At 37.4% G+C, this 15,665-nt stretch overlaps 4 protein-coding genes across 7 annotated transcripts; 2 read left to right on the top strand and 2 right to left on the bottom strand.

The window, feature by feature from the left end:
• Nucleotides 1-1,308: 1,308 nt before the first annotated feature.
• Nucleotides 1,309-3,240, top strand: mge (translocase of outer mitochondrial membrane 22 homolog mge). Its single transcript, XM_046629147.2, has 3 exons — nt 1,309-1,570; nt 1,929-2,034; nt 2,372-3,240. Exons 1-3 carry the CDS (start codon nt 1,463-1,465, stop codon nt 2,575-2,577), a joined length of 420 nt encoding a protein of 139 aa, XP_046485103.1. The 5' UTR covers nt 1,309-1,462; the 3' UTR covers nt 2,578-3,240.
• Nucleotides 2,853-7,260, bottom strand: RtcB (RtcB RNA ligase). The gene is made up of 11 exons (XM_046629141.2): nt 7,099-7,260; nt 6,861-6,961; nt 6,580-6,775; nt 6,328-6,458; nt 6,091-6,217; nt 5,907-6,013; nt 5,664-5,823; nt 5,309-5,484; nt 5,092-5,226; nt 4,844-5,008; nt 2,853-4,626 (listed from the first exon to the last, which is right to left on the bottom strand). The coding sequence occupies exons 2-11, from the start codon at nt 6,954-6,956 to the stop codon at nt 4,399-4,401; spliced, it is 1,521 nt and encodes a 506-aa protein (XP_046485097.1). The 5' UTR covers nt 6,957-6,961; nt 7,099-7,260; the 3' UTR covers nt 2,853-4,398.
• Nucleotides 7,261-7,397: 137 nt separating this feature from the next.
• On the bottom strand, nt 7,398-14,186 carry l(1)G0007 (ATP-dependent RNA helicase l(1)G0007). 4 transcript variants are annotated; one of them, XM_046629137.2, is made up of 8 exons: nt 13,331-14,182; nt 12,908-13,140; nt 12,426-12,709; nt 11,657-12,264; nt 11,378-11,521; nt 8,796-9,708; nt 8,034-8,709; nt 7,398-7,922 (listed from the first exon to the last, which is right to left on the bottom strand). In XM_046629137.2, exons 1-8 carry the CDS (start codon nt 13,808-13,810, stop codon nt 7,841-7,843), a joined length of 3,420 nt encoding a protein of 1,139 aa, XP_046485093.1. In that variant the 5' UTR covers nt 13,811-14,182; the 3' UTR covers nt 7,398-7,840. The 4 variants fall into 4 exon arrangements, with proteins under 4 accessions (XP_046485093.1, XP_046485095.1, XP_046485096.1 ...); XM_046629138.2 differs by lacking the exon at nt 7,398-7,922 and having other exon boundaries at nt 8,124-8,346; nt 8,429-8,709; nt 13,331-14,186; XM_046629139.2 differs by lacking the exons at nt 12,908-13,140; nt 13,331-14,182 and having other exon boundaries at nt 11,657-12,244; nt 12,426-12,559.
• On the top strand, nt 9,796-11,056 carry LOC124220371 (lethal (1) G0469). Its single transcript, XM_046629146.2, has 2 exons — nt 9,796-10,169; nt 10,495-11,056. Exons 1-2 carry the CDS (start codon nt 9,899-9,901, stop codon nt 10,896-10,898), a joined length of 675 nt encoding a protein of 224 aa, XP_046485102.1. The 5' UTR covers nt 9,796-9,898; the 3' UTR covers nt 10,899-11,056.
• Nucleotides 14,187-15,665: the final 1,479 nt, after the last annotated feature.

The following is a 15,665-nucleotide window of genomic DNA, read 5'->3' as shown; positions in this document are numbered from 1 at the left end:
AATATGAAGTAACGGCAGAAAAAAACCTGTTTCGAAAATATAGTGAAACTTCCCCATGGCAGACATCTTCGAGACTAAAAATATTTCCTGTTATTGAGAAATGTCCGTTATTGAGAAGAATATTAACGTGTAAATTGTACTCCTGGAGATTTTTATACTGTTCGTTGTAAAGAGAAATCCGTTGTTTGGGAGTGTCCGTCAAGAGAATTTTCACTGTACGTGTTTATTTGGTAAGCTCGAGTTCAATGGCATATCATATTCCAGAGGAGTTATTTTAATATTTCTGCTCAATAAGCAGTACTGAGTTAAGCCAAGCCAAATATGGAAAAAATAAACAAGCTTTTATTGTATACTAACGAGTGCAACTCTCGAGATTTTAACCAAGTGCAGAGGCGGATTCTAGAAAAATCGCAGTCCAATAAAGTATCAAGTGCAGCCAGTGAAAAATGCTATAACTTATATGCCGTGTACTTGTAATTTCTTGTAATTTCGGTCATGCTTTGTACGCATGATGTTTTCTCATAAGTTTGTGCAAAATTTTTGTCCTAGGATCTGATTTAATAGCATTTTTCACTGACTGCATTTGATGCGCACCGACACGAACGCAATTTTCCAAATTTTCGAATAATAGCAGAAGTAGAATCCTAGCAAAATCGCAGTCAGTGAAAAACGCTATAGGGAAAAATTTTGCTCAACTCTTGCAACTATCCTGAAAAAAACATGGTGCGGACCAAGTGTATTGAACACCACAAGCAACGTTCGTAAGATTCGAAAAATCTCGCTTGCAGTACAAACGTTGACGGGTTAAGAATTTGAAGACGTTATCCCTGGAAAAGTTTTCATGACCGGTACTCTGCGGGTAAGTGGGCCTGAGTGGGCCCGGGACCATAAAAAGTCGTCTTAGCGATCCGGTAGCGTCTTTATCGGCGGAAGTCGTTTAACACGCAATCCCACATTTATATGGCTATGAATCCCACAAGACACAAAAATCCCTAATAGGGTCTTCAACAGCTTTGACTGAAGTTAACAGTCGTTTAGTTGTCTACAGTCAACGAATCAGTTAACGCAAATAACTATTGATTCGAGTTTTGTTTCGAGAAAACAATCGACGTGAGACATTATTTTCTATGTAGTAATATCAAAGAAGATAGCTCGTATTTTTAATCCTATGGTCTTTCTTTTGGGGAGCAATTTCACGCGGCGTGTAAGTCGTTGTCCGTAAAACTAGTTCAAATATCCCTCTGCTTCCCCCGTAGCTCGTCCCTCGCGTATTGGTTTTGATTGACGTTGTGGCGGCGGCATTAGCCGAGCCAATGAGCCGAAGCTGAACGTTGAGAAAAGCCGTCCGCACGAGGGCCGACGAGGACAGGGACAGGAGGGATAAGTTCACTCAGGGCGAAGCGTTATCGAGTGAACGTTATTCCTTAATTTATATATAAACTATCGTTTTATTATTGCGTACATGGCTTCAGTTGAAGAATTGGATCAGTTGGACAGCGGAATGGGCAGCAGCGACGCACGCTCTCCAGAAGTAAAGTCGATCCTCCCGGACGATAACGATGATGAAGAGGTATTGCAACAGGGACAGAGCACCCGTTTGCCCACTTATTTATCAATTTTAGACTACTTGTTTCCCGAATTTTGCTTCAAACTGTTCCTCACAGCCACGCGTTACGTACAAACATTTCTCGCACGTTCTTTCTAGTTCGAATCAAACTGTACATTCAGAGATTTCAATTCTCTAGATATTAAGGCTATGTTCACTGTATATGCATTATGAATTGCTGAACTTCACGTATTATACTCATCATTGCCAACATTTCTAACGTCACTCAAATCATTAGATTCTCAACAAAGAATTCAGCGTAAGATGTTTCATGTGTAACATGTGATATTACCGGAAAATGTATTTCCATGTTTCTACATAGGATGAAAGCCTTGTTGAACGACTCGTCGGGCTCACAGAAATGTTCCCAGAGGACGTTCGTCGACTGGGAAACACACTGGGCTCCAGTCTTTGCAGTTTCGTTAAAGGTAAATGCGTCGTTAGTACTGAACATGTACAGTTGTACTTGGTTTAGAGTGTTGTAATAATTATGCACCTAGGCTAGATGGAAAATAAAACTTGATTCACTTTGCTGTTCTTTGGAAAATAATTCAAGAATCATCTTTTTGCCTTTCAAAAATATCAGAATCTTGATATTAAAATACTGCAAGTGAAGCATGTTGGTTTCATATTTTAGATCATCGTGAATAATCTGTTGATTAACTTTCTTGCATTCCATACAATATTACATATTCATAAATACCCAGAAGCTAAAAATCAAAACACATTACATAAAGTGTCAAATGTTTGTTATTTTTTGTTAAGGATTATACGGGTTCTCCTGTTCGGCGACTTGGTTGTTCTTCAGTTCGTCGGCGATTCTGTTTGCGCCCATAATTTTTGAAGTTGAGAGAGCACAAATGGAGGAAGTGCAGAGAACGCAACAGAAACAAGTTTTGTTGGGGCCAAACTCTGCGGTTTCTAACATGGGCTCACCTGGCCTTCCAATGTCTCCACCTGTTCAACGATAGGCTGCGGCAGAGTTTATCGCAGCTCAATTCAATCTGGATTGAGTTTTTCCACTCAATCAAAAACACCAAGATAACTAATCATCACTCTTAACCATATTACAAGTCGCGTGTAGACCGATTGATACTTGGCCATAAAAGAAATACATGGGAAAAAGAAACCAATAAATACATACAAAAATTGCATGTGCATTCATAGTTCCGAAATTTATCGAAATGAATTCGTATCATCTGATGGCGTTTAAGAATATAATATGTAGAGGTTTTTGTGAGCGCTGCACGCTCCAAAGATTCATTTCAATATTTGCTTAGAAAATGTAGATTCATGGCTTTAGCCACGAACCGAATTTATTGCATTTCAGGTGGCCGGAGGTACTTGTACGCCATTTTGACTCTTAGATTATGTTTTACCATCAATTTTTTTATATGTGAACTAATGTTTGCAGATATTAAGATTGAGATTGTACACAATATGACGTCATCATTTTTCACATATCTGAAGTGAAAATTAAATTTCTTGTACAAAACTATTTGTAACAATATTATTAAAAATTTTTGCTGCTGTAATCAAGGTAGTACATAGTTTGTATCTAGTTACGTATGTATAATATGATATTTTTTGTTTAAATGTTAACAAAAGCAAAATAAAAAGTTAGTGAATTTAAATCGCTTCTTTGTTTCTCCTTTTAACTTCCCGCTCTTATTTTCAAGTTACTATAACCGACCTTAAAACGAAAAGGTGAGTTATCACTAAATGTCGATAGTTTAAGATTAAAGAATCGTCTCCGACCATGCTCAGATGGATGGCTTGGCATGTGTGTGTGTGCGTTCGTATGTGATCAATTCTTTATTCGATCTCTGAAACGAATGAATAGATTCGGATGATTCAGCTTTCAAGTCACTTCATTTTACCATCACTAGGGTCACCGCGCGCGCTTTTCTTTAATTGTCTTATAACTTTTTTAATAACAATATTACTATTACGTCTGTTGTATTATCACCCGCCGTTAACGCATCGAGTTCCTCGCTCGACGTAAAATCGCTCTTACTAAATTTTTCCATCACTTATTCACTCTTGTCGCTAAATAAGTTTATTTGACACGATCGCGTCGCTAAATAAATGTATCTGACACGATCGTGATCGGATGAGCTGCAATTGTTTCTCACTTTTTGCTACGATCTGAAATACGCACATAAACAAACTCCGAACACGACATCGACAGCCAATCAAAATACGTCTATAGCAGCTTCAGAAATAACTCGAACTTCGAGATTTCGTGACAACTCTTCTTTTACGAGGTCATAAAAAAAAAAAAATAACAATTTTATTTATTTATTTTTATGGCCTGTAAACGCATCGGAGCGGGAAGTTTTTGAGTCAGCTCTCAAGATCAGCCCAAGCACTTGTTTTTCTTTTAAATTTTCAATGCAAATGATTATAGTAAGCGGCTTAATAATTACATATTTGTGAAAACTAACAATGTTTCGTCTGATTGTATTAGACGAAGAAGTTATATTTGAATGAATTATAAATTTAACTCAATAATAAACATCGCCTACTGCTGTATTTATTAAGAACTGCATTAACTGTCAATAAGAATGGGTAAAATAAATTACAACCGTTCAATAATTAAAAATTATAAATTAAGGAAATATCACAGTTAAGTTGCATAAGGTTTGCGATTTGTTTTTATTATTGACAATAAACCAACCCTTCTATAACAGGGTTACGCTTTACTGAAATGCATTGTGAAAATATCGCAAGATTATTATGTCAATCGCAATTTCACAAAATCCGGGAATTCCAATTTTTTTTCTGTAAATTTACCCTTTTATGACAGCAATAGGCCTCAGTTTAATGCATTTTCGGGATATTCCGGCCGCGTGACATGTGTTAACTACATCAGTCACATTTTTATAAGATTCAGGAGCCTCCTCCATGACCAAATTCGGTGATGCAACCCTGATCGATATGCCAGATTGTTCCAGTTTGGCTAATACGTCTTTGTAATCCAAGTTTCGTCGTGCCTTTGCACGCGATAATGCGCGGCCCTGGAAATGGTGAGATAATATTGGAACTGTGCGACACTGCACTGTACTGATATTTTATAATAATAATAATTATGTGATTTTGAGACCCTTGAGGTGGAATGCTTCAATGTATTCGTCGAGGACCTTCTGACCTTCCTCAACGAATACATTGCAGCAATAATAATAATCTAAACACAAAAAGTTAACTTGTTATTCGAGAATTTGTGAAAAATCTCACCGCTCCGTGACATGTTGACCCAAAAGTTTCTTTCATGCCTTCTTCAGTTCCTGTGAGAACATAACTACATGTCCCCATGGTACCTCCGATCAATACAGGTTGTCCCGTCAACTGATAATCAACTGGAATGAGCGGATGGTGAGGTGGGAAAGCACGTGTTGAACCCTAATAAAACATGTTTACACACATTACACATGAGAATGGTATGAGAGTATCGCTCTTACTTCAGTAAAGATGTTTAATATTACCTTTCTATGAACTAGTAAAGTTTTCTGTTTGCCATCAACAATGTGTTCTTCAACTTTGGCAATGTTATGGGATACATCATAAATTACATGCATGTCCAAGTCATCAGGTGACATGTGAAACTGTTTTGCGAACGCCTGAAAATTTACTTATCATTAGAAATCTAAATATAGCATCGCAGTCTGCATTTATGTCGTTTTGCAAATTGTATACACACACCTGTCTACTAAGAAACGTCATAGAACTACGATTAACCCAAGCAAAATTTGCTGCTGCAGCCATTGACTTTAAATAGTCTTGTCCCTCAGTTGAATGAATATGTGCACATGCCAACTGCCGATCGTTTGTTTCGATGTTATCGCGCTTCATAGCCTTCTCCATTTGTACAAGAGCATCTATAAATTATATGGACATGAAAAATTTTCTCATATGTTTTGATAAAGTACTTCATCATTTTCGTAATGGTATGAGGAAATGTCGTTTGACTAAACGCATTCTAAGGGAATAGTTCTCAAACAGCAATTAATTGCATCAAGTTAGTGATATCTATTATCCACAATAAATAAAAATTTACCAGTAGCAACTTGATGTCCAAATCCTCTGCTGCCAGAATGAATCATGACACAAACTTGTCCTTTGTCTTCAATACCCATTTTGCTAGCTGCCCATTTATCATAGATTTCTTCGACTACTTGAATTTCCGCATAATGGTTTCCTGCACCTAGCGTACCCAACTGTAAACAAAATTTGTTTAAAATGTTATAAAGCATTATCTTAAGAAACGTGATATCACACCGTTCAATGGCATGTGTCGTACCTGTGGCAGACCACGTTTCTTAGCTCTCATTGACACTTTTGAAGGATCTGCATTGAGCATACGACCATATTCCTCGCAGTGTTCTTTATCCTCTGCCCAAATATAGCCTGGATAAAAAAATATGAATCGAATACAGTTTTTTACTGACTATCACAAAATGAAATATGTATTTTGGGCAAGAAACCTTCACGAAGAGACCAATCCATTCCCATTTCTAAGGCCTCTTCCAAATCCCTGGCATTCATGGGTATGATTCCTTTTGATCCGACACCAACAGGTATGTGATCGAACATGCTTTGAGCTAGTTGTTCCTAAAAAATATAATTGTTTACCGATTTCTAATTGAGATGAGACAATTACATGCATCGAAATAACCTTTGAAATTATTCAATGTGAAAAATTGTGTAATTATTTGACGCACTTTTATAGGCTGGACATCCTTCTCAAATAAATTAGTCCTAAGGAGCCTTACGCCACAGTTTATGTCAAATCCTACACCTCCAGGGGAGACTATTGATTTGGGATCATTCATGTCGAATGCCGCCATATTGCCTGAGGTAAATAAGAAAATTTAAATCATTATCTCAGATGGTTAATTTAACGTAGTGTAAAACAAGAGTTCAGACTCATTAAGAAACAGAGAATAGATATGGAAGTAAATATTATGGCTTACCGATGGCAAATCCATATCCGGAATGAACATCTGGTAATCCGACAGACCTCCCTACAATGCCAGGTAAAGCAGCCACATTAGCAATTTGCTTTACTCCTGGTAGAAATCCACCTACCATACCAGGTCGGCAGGAATTGCGTAATTCTTCTAGCATTAGACGTTCCAGGGTATTGTTTACATAGAATATACCTTCGACCTTGATTCGTTTTGGAGCAAAATTTGATTTTGAAAATAGTGTAAATTACAAAATAAGAATATTTATTGCATTGGTGTACTCTCACATTCATATTTGGCTGAAACCCCTTTTTAATTCTCCAGCAGTAATCGTTGATTTTTTCTAGGTACTTCAATTCTTCCTGATACTGACGGACGACCATGTTTCCTTTAAAGATTAACAAAATAAGCAATTTTATTCCACATTAAAAATTAGTATAGCTTCGATTACTTTCTGTTTAGTTCGAAGGCTGACAATTGCTGAAAACCAGTTTTGACAACTTCTTTCAACATATGATCACTTACTTATCAATTAAGTGCCTGTATCTCGAAACTTTAATACTACTTCTAAATAGTTTTTCAAGTTTTCTGATCACGAATGTCCTTTAAGAGCTGGCAAGTAATGCCGGTTTTTAGGTTAGATTTCAGTTAGGTAGATTACGCGTGTGTTTTTATCGACGGAAACAGTTTAATACGCACCGCCCCGGGAATGCCTTTCGGAGTGGCAAAGTTACAGAACAAACACCCAGATGATTATAACCAGGGAGACTATTATAACATAATGAAAATTTCTGCATGATTAAATAACACATATTCCCAATAAATATCTTAAAACGGTGATCAGATAGGCTGATTCACTTTTTTATTATTGCTTTCTTATTATTATCAGTCAAGTGTACACAAAAATGACTCTCGCTGTATTTCGATTTCGCTCTGTGAAATATTGGATTGCAAAATAAGTTTGTACTTCACTTTTTCCCTCTAATATAGTCCGTTGATATTTTAATTCGTACATTCATTACAATTTCTTATATACTATGATATTCGAATGACATTATATGCTACACCTAGGTATAATCAAGTAGAATTCAGAAAAAGTATTGTAAACGAAAGCCAGAGAACGTGATACAAGTAAAATCTGGTCCATATATATAAATTTTTCAGAAATGGATTCTTGTTCCTTAACATTTACTTAAAATATCTAATCGCAAGAGACGAGTCATTACATGGAAAACATACCGTATATTACTTGCAAATTTATAATTGATCACAATCCGAATCGGCCGGGAGTTTTCCGATAACTTACTGGTGTGCCAGGGTCTCTTACACCGGGAGTTAAAATCTCTTTCCTGTGAGAAAAAATTTTTATTTTGAATGAACACTTTAATTCTTCACTTAATTTCAGGTACAAAAATTACGGTTTTAATTTTAATCTCATTTTAGTGTGATAATTTTCTTACTTTCTCACTGAAGCTTGTTCCTTTTCAAGCTGCTCTTGCGCTCTTAGCCGCATTTCTTCCTCGGCAACCTTCATTTGCCCTTCCATTTCATGAAGATGCTGAAGCGCTTGTTGTCGTTTGGCTCTACCGCTACGCCCTGTCTCTTTGACACTAAAGAACATTGGGCCAAGCTCGGCTAGCCAGTGACCATCAACAGCGGTAACGCACTGCATGTATTCTTTGGCAGTCATTACTAGCTCGTGATAAACAACGTAGTCAGGGGTGAATCCCATGCCGAACAAGGCAGACGTAGGATGAAGATGACAAGGCATTCCTGTACGACAATTAACGTACTCTCCTATACCTTTGAGACGTGCAGCTTGGTGGAAATATGCTGAACAAATACATTTCCTCACCACATCCCAGTCTGTGCCACAGCTTACAACTTCTATTTTTTGTTGCTTAAGTATCTCTTCTAGTTGTTGACGCACTTCTCTCACTTTTCGCATTGCTTTCCCATGTATAAAGTGGTCGTTACACCAAGAGGTTGAATAGCCGTTGGATTTCCACTGGTTGTATACATTCAGGAATGTCAAGTGATCCGATTCTGGTACCTGGAACTTTTCTCTAGCAGAGTCTGAATCTTCCTCTCGCCCCTTTGGTCTGTAGAAGATTGATGGGACGGAGAGCATTGAAACTGCAGAAACATAAATGATAAATAATTAGGTACTAAAACATCCAAGGATAGATTCAAATGGAGTAAAAAAGTTCCGCATTTTATACCTATGATGAGAATATCAGCAGTGCAGCCAAGCTGAGAGGCGACGATAAGCATTTGACACTGCGGAGGATCCAGAGGAAATTCGGCCATTTGACGTCCGAGTGGAGTAAGGCGTCCTGTATGATCCAGAGCACTTAAGATCCACAACTGATATAAAGAATTCAGTATATTATCTTGAGGTGGAGGGTCCATGAAGTGAAAAGCAAGTAGATCCTGCACCCCAAGAGATTTCAGAAGGAGGACCGTGTTGGCTAAATTGGTTCTCTGAATTTCTGGTACTCCAGTAAGAAGTAACTCATCCATGTACTGGCGACGCGTATAAAGGCGATAGCAATGTCCTGGTCCTGTACGACCGGCTCGACCTGCTCTTTGATCAGCATTCGCTCTTGAGACAGGATATACCTGTAGCGCATCCATACCTATTCTTGGATTATAGACTTTCAGTTTGCAGTACCCTGAGTCAACGACGAATACTATGCCATCCACAGTCAGGGAGGTTTCTGCGATATTTGTTGCCACAACGCATTTACGAAAGCCCCCTTCCGCTCGTTGAAATATTTTAGCTTGAAGATCGGATGGTAACTGGGAATAGATTGGGAGTATGGAGAGTGGAGGTGCAGAATCAATTTCTCCGAGACGTTCTTTGAGAGCCTCGCATGTTACTTCGATATCTTCTTGTCCAGGCATGAATACCAGAATATCTCCACTTCGGGGTTGGAGATGAATTTGTAAGACTTGTTTAACAGCAGCATCGACATAATCCTCGACTGAGTTCTTGGCATGTATTATTTCAACTGGGAAAGTACGACCAGGAATTGCAAAAGTAGCTGCGTTGCCAAAGAATGCTGAGAATTTCGTCGAGTCCATAGTTGCCGATGTTACTATAAGCTTCAAATCGTGCCTACGTGCCACCACCTATAATATACATTGACGGTTAATAATCTGATAAAGTAATCGCAAATCGTGAATAGGCCAGTAAAAAATAAAAATGTGATTCAAGATTATTGCCTTAGACAATTTGCAATATAGATTAGATAGCATAACCGAACCGTACTTCACCAGATACACTCATTGTTATTGTGACTCAAGCCTTAAATGATAATCAATGGCAGCTCGACTTTTTAAGTCGTTATTATTGGGGAATAAAAGCAATGGATGCAGTGGATATCGTGGAAAAGCATTAGAAAGTACAAGACTGTTTCCATTGAGAGACTCTCGTTGGTTTACGAAAAAAGAGTATAACTTATTTGAAAATGTACTTGATTCTGGTTATATCCTCGAGCTACGTGCTACGAACAAAAATGATGGGCGCAACGTTAATAAAGATATAGCAGCTACTGTGGAGTACGGCATTGTTCTATGGATAGAGCAGCCGGGTATGTATTTAATTAAAGTTTTTATTCAACTATTCAACAACAATAATCTAGTATCAGTCAAATACATAGGCAAGGTAACAGTTTCACTTCATTTATCACGTTAATGAGATAATTGAAACTAAGTGAACTGGATTGTGACTAATAATTTCACGAGTTTTAAATGAATAGTTCCTATTAGTGAACAGAAACTTTTCATCTGAAAATGCTTACTTTACTTAAATACATACTTTATATTTTTTACATTATCAAAAACACAGTTTTATTTACTTTATATCATCTGTGAATTATAGTTACCATGAATAAATATTTGAATTCTCTGAGGTAGCTGGAGAAAAAAAGGAAGCTATGGTGGTACACCTTGTCAAGGCAAACAACAAGTATCAGAATAAAGGTCGAGGAATAATATTTAGTACTTTGCAAAGTTTCTGGGCCGATGCTACAGAGATTCGAATAAACAATACAGATGATTCAAAAGAAAGCCCTAATGCCTCGTCAATAATAATTGAACGGATAAACTGTGCATCAAAAGGCTCTTACAAATGGACAGCGAGTCGGTCTTTTGTTCGATGGTGTCGTTATGGTCATTCTGTACCTGATAAAGAAATTTGGAAAAGAAGAGAGATGCAAAATGCTGTAATACGTTGGGGAAGCGTTTCTGCAAGCGCAGGAGCACTGCTTTATCTTTCTAAACAGCAACGACATCATTCTGCCGGTAATCATAGGGCATAGAATGATATCTGCTCATTAATAACACTGTTGATATTGTCAAGTACAATGACTAGTAATTCTTTGTGTAACTGTTACTGTAACAATGTAAAGAAAAGTGAGGGGAAATTGTTAAATCGAAGAAATATGTTGCTTCACCCAAAACTTGAATAAATTTCTGAATAAATATTCTATTTTAGTGTTCAGTATTTGTTTCGATTTTTTTTTTTTTCATTTCCACTGCACTTCATCGATTATAAACCACTGTGATAACATGATAATGTTAAACTACCTAATCTGGTATAATCATGATATTTAAGATAAGAACGCTCGTTTTTGAAGGTACCAAGTTTGCTATCGATGACATAAATCATGCCCATATTTTGTTACACTGAGTTCGAAATGAAATCGTAATCAAGTTTACCAATATCTTGCATTAGGATTGTGTGAACTAACCAAAGGACAACAGGAGAAATAAATCGTAAAAAGAAATAGCAGCTGACCTCTCTCAGTAGTCCAAATAGTACGTCAGTGGACAGAGATCTTTCATGAGCCTCATCCATGATAACAACGCTATATCGATCCAAATCACCCTCTCTTAAACTCTCTCGTAGAAGAATCCCATCGGTCATGTACTTTATGACAGTCTGATGGAACAAAAATTTTCGCAATCAAAATTAAAGTTGTAACAGTATTACGAAGAATTCTGTTACACATTAAATGGCATTGTTGCAGAATGTTCCCAGAAAATTTTCTAGATTAATTAAATCTCCAGTGCTCACCTCTTTTGAAGTACAATCTTCAAAACGAATTGCATAGCCAACTTTTTCCCCCAATGGTGTAGCCATTTCATCGGATACTCGCTTAGCTACAGACATGGCCGCAACTCTTCTCGGTTGAGTGCAACCTATGATACCGTAACGGCTGTAGCCATCTTCATGCAGGTATTGTGTCAGCTGAGTAGTTTTTCCGCTACCAGTTTCTCCAACTATGACAACAACGCTATTTTCTCTGATAACATTTAACAGCTCCTGCCTCACTGCAAAAACTGGGAGACTTCTTCGCTGGTTCTGAATTGTCTTATGCTTGAAATCGCCGGAGCTTTCGCCAGTGTTAATGTGACGAGCGTACTTCTGCCCTGCTTTGAAGTCAGTATCTTGGCCTTGTTGATCTCCTTCGGCTGGCTTGCCGTCAGGACCGCTTACTCCCATAATGTTTCCAATTGCTGTGCCTGCTAATTCCCAATGCTTACGTTGCGCTCTACGGCGTTCTTTCTGCTCCCTATAGGCCCGTACTAAAGCTGATCCTTTTCGTGCAACCACGGCCATGTCTGAACTCGGATCCCGGACTGGTACCACTGGCTCAGGCTGCTTTGTGAACACGATGCGACCTAATCAATCTCATATCATTTCAACGAAAGAGTTTTTTGTTTTTAAAGATTATTTAAGTGAGACAGATGAGGTTTTACTAAACTTAATGAAGCAAGAACTGCAAATTTTACCTGAAAACATTGTAATGAATATAACGTGGTTTAAAAATCTTGCTTCTCACCATCTAAGAAAGGCGGCACTACGTTGTGAACTAATAGATGAACTCTGGCTTCTGCTTCGTCATCAGGATCGTCGTCATGTTCCAGGGAACTTACTACACCCGAAGTCAACATTCTGTTGCGCTCCCACAGTTCGTTGTCCTTATTTATTTGTCGCTGCTGAGCTGACACTCGTCTCTCACGCTTTGCTTCCATCTCCATTTCCTTTTTTTGTGCATACTCTTCGGAGACATCAGCAAATGGACGATTTTCTCCGTCATCTAAAGCATACCATTCCCGATCCAGTCTGAAATTTACCCGGATTGAAAAAATATTAGAGTAACAGTGATAATTTTCGTTCAATCTAATAGACTAAAAAAAATTTGAAAATACGAACGATTATTGTCAGAACCAAAATCATAATATTTTTAGGTAGCTAAAAACAGAAATATAAAAAAATTTATTCGAGGATACATGGTATTGGTGGTAATGAAGTTTGATATACCTTCTCTGTTCTTCTTCCCACATCTCTCTTTCTTCGCCATCGGTCATCGGAGTTGCTCCAGATGCTTTACGCTCTTTGATCCAAGAGTTATACTTGTACGAAGGCGTCCATTCGCTCCTTACACTGTCTTTCGGATCTTTGGATCCATAAAGTTTTGGTGTTGGATGATCCCATGTCGATTTTCGTGGTTCAAAATCATCGTCGTCGTCCCAATTACTTCGAGAAGTTGAGTCCTGAAATTTAAAATTCCAGAGCGTCATATCAATTATAATAGAACTTTCATAAAAGCAGAAACTATTCTGAATCTCGTATAAAAGTTATTGAGAGAAGGTAATCATGGATATGCACTTGGACTAAGTAACAAGTTTTCATAGATTTAGTTATTCTTGGATATAAACATTAATAACAGATTTTATTGCTTACCTTTGTTCTGAATTTTGGCGTTTGAGGTTCGTCTTTAAATCTCATCGGCGTTTGACGCACGCTGTCTCTGCTTCGACTTCTATCTCTATCACGTTCCCTATCCTTCCTACGTCTCTCCCTATACAATCGATCTTGAGCATCTATTCTTTGACGACTTAATCTGTCTTCGAATCTTCGTCGTGCTTCTGAATTTACTCCACCAGTATGAGTTGGAGTTTCTTCCTCATGAAGGCGGTACTTGCGTTCCTTGGGATCAGGGTTGTGATCCGGCGATTGGCTAGTGCTAGGACTAGACCTGGCGCTGCCAGGTTCTTGCGAATTTTCTCTTCGCTTACGCTCTGCTAGTTTGTCTAATCCTAATACAGACGGTTGCGGTTTCTTGAAGGTATGATCCGAAGCCTTTTTACGAATGATCAGACCTCCGGTCTGATTTGATTCACCTTCTAACCTGTACAACTCTGGATCTGGATCCTCTGACATTTTCACCGCGAAAGTAGATACTTATTTACAATTATTGTTCAGAAAAAGCAGCATTACACTTAAGAACCAATATTAGCGACGGAAAATGGCTGTAAACGTTCAAGTCAACACAAAACACCGTGGCGTTCTTTTTGTTAAAAAATGAGAATAAGGTTAACTTTGGTTGTCGCCGTGATGACAATCCGCGTCTTTCACAAGACCGATCTTAAAATGCGGTTAAATAATCGCAGGTGAGTTATTTCATGATTATCAAATTACGACCGCACGTTAATACTGAAGTTTTATTGAGAAAAATCTCGATAAGAAACGTTTTATACAGCACGTAATCTCGTAAAACACAACAACTTTCTGTGCGAATTAAATAATTTCAGAAGTTCCAAGTTTGGTCAAGAGGAGCGCTGTTCTTCGAATGCCGATCAATGATGTGTGGCAGCATATGTGTATGCTTGGTAGTCATTTTTCCGGCGCAAATCACACGAATCTTTATCATAAATGTCGTTTACAGATTGAATCAGATTCACCAGAAAAAATAATGTTTGTAAGATAAAACAAAATGAATGATGTGAATAAAACCTCAGGTTTCATAAATACACTCTAATTTTCTACACAGAGCTTCCAAAAATCTACAGTTCAAGAATTAGCATACAACATCTCCATTTTCCATGTTGTTCTGATAAAAGGCGATCTATTTCGATACTTTTAATTTTAGCGACCTTTATTTAATTTAGAATAATATTTAAAATATAACATTAGTTGCCGATGATTAAAAATAAAAGAACAAGTGGTTAAAAGCCTGTACCGTCATTCAGGCAGTGCTACATTTCAGAGGATCCCAATATTATGCATTTCTATTATAACAGGTGAAAAAAATGTCGCTTAAACGCAACTGTAAATGTTGATGTTTTGTAATTTCAAAGTCTCGAAATATAGTTCAAGTTATTGACTAAGCTAATGAAAATCGATATGCTCATTATGTTGTTATTCATTTTTTGTACACCAAATCTTTAGCGAAACTGTAAGACGAATAAATTTTAATGCCTTAATGCACGTTTCACCCAATTCCACGGAGTCAGCAAACAATAACAAAACGATCAGGGAAAATGACTTACACAAATAACGAAACATAATTGTTACTCATGACTGACCATTCAGGTGCAAATTCAAAGGAGCCTAATTATTCAATCGTGAAAGCTTGAAAATGTTTTTAGATTAAAGTTCTGATTCAAAGGCTATCATTAGAATTTCAAAGGACTGAATAAGGCATAGAAGGAAAAAATTGAAAAGTTTTTTTTAAGAAAATTCAATTTTGCTCAACTTTTGAACCATAGCCTTTCACAATAAATTAGAATTAATCATCCTGTACATACCTCTAAAACCGCGTCACAGTGGCTTAATTCCAATTCAGCTTTGTAGTTAAATATTAGGTCAGCTGTCTTTTATTTGTAATTTGTGAAATCGTTGCTATCCATGAATTTATTTTCAGCGATGACGCGTAAATAGACGTAATAAGAAAATCTAACTGAATAGTACCCGCAGCTGGTGAAGTATTCGACAGGCGTAAGTGAAACACCAGTACACATAATACCGTCAATTAAAAGCAGCTGCAAGCAGGTTCAGCCGTACTATACGTTTAATGCTATAGCTCACCAGCCAATTGATAATTTGTTGAGCCTATTGTGACAATTATCTAGTTCGAACTTGTAATTAGGTCAGCTGGAGAATTGTTTTGTTTTTGTCTTATCTTTGAAAGTCCCATGCACAATATTAAGTGAGTAATTGTTTTTTCCGTGTTCAGTAGAAATAAATAATCGGAAAAACGGTTTAACTGCCACGATTTCAAAGGTCATCGAGATCT

This window comes from Neodiprion pinetum, chromosome 5, assembly GCF_021155775.2.
Source record: "Neodiprion pinetum isolate iyNeoPine1 chromosome 5, iyNeoPine1.2, whole genome shotgun sequence".
Lineage (NCBI taxonomy): Eukaryota > Metazoa > Arthropoda > Insecta > Hymenoptera > Diprionidae > Neodiprion > Neodiprion pinetum.
This window is presented reverse-complemented; position numbering and strand designations above follow the sequence as displayed.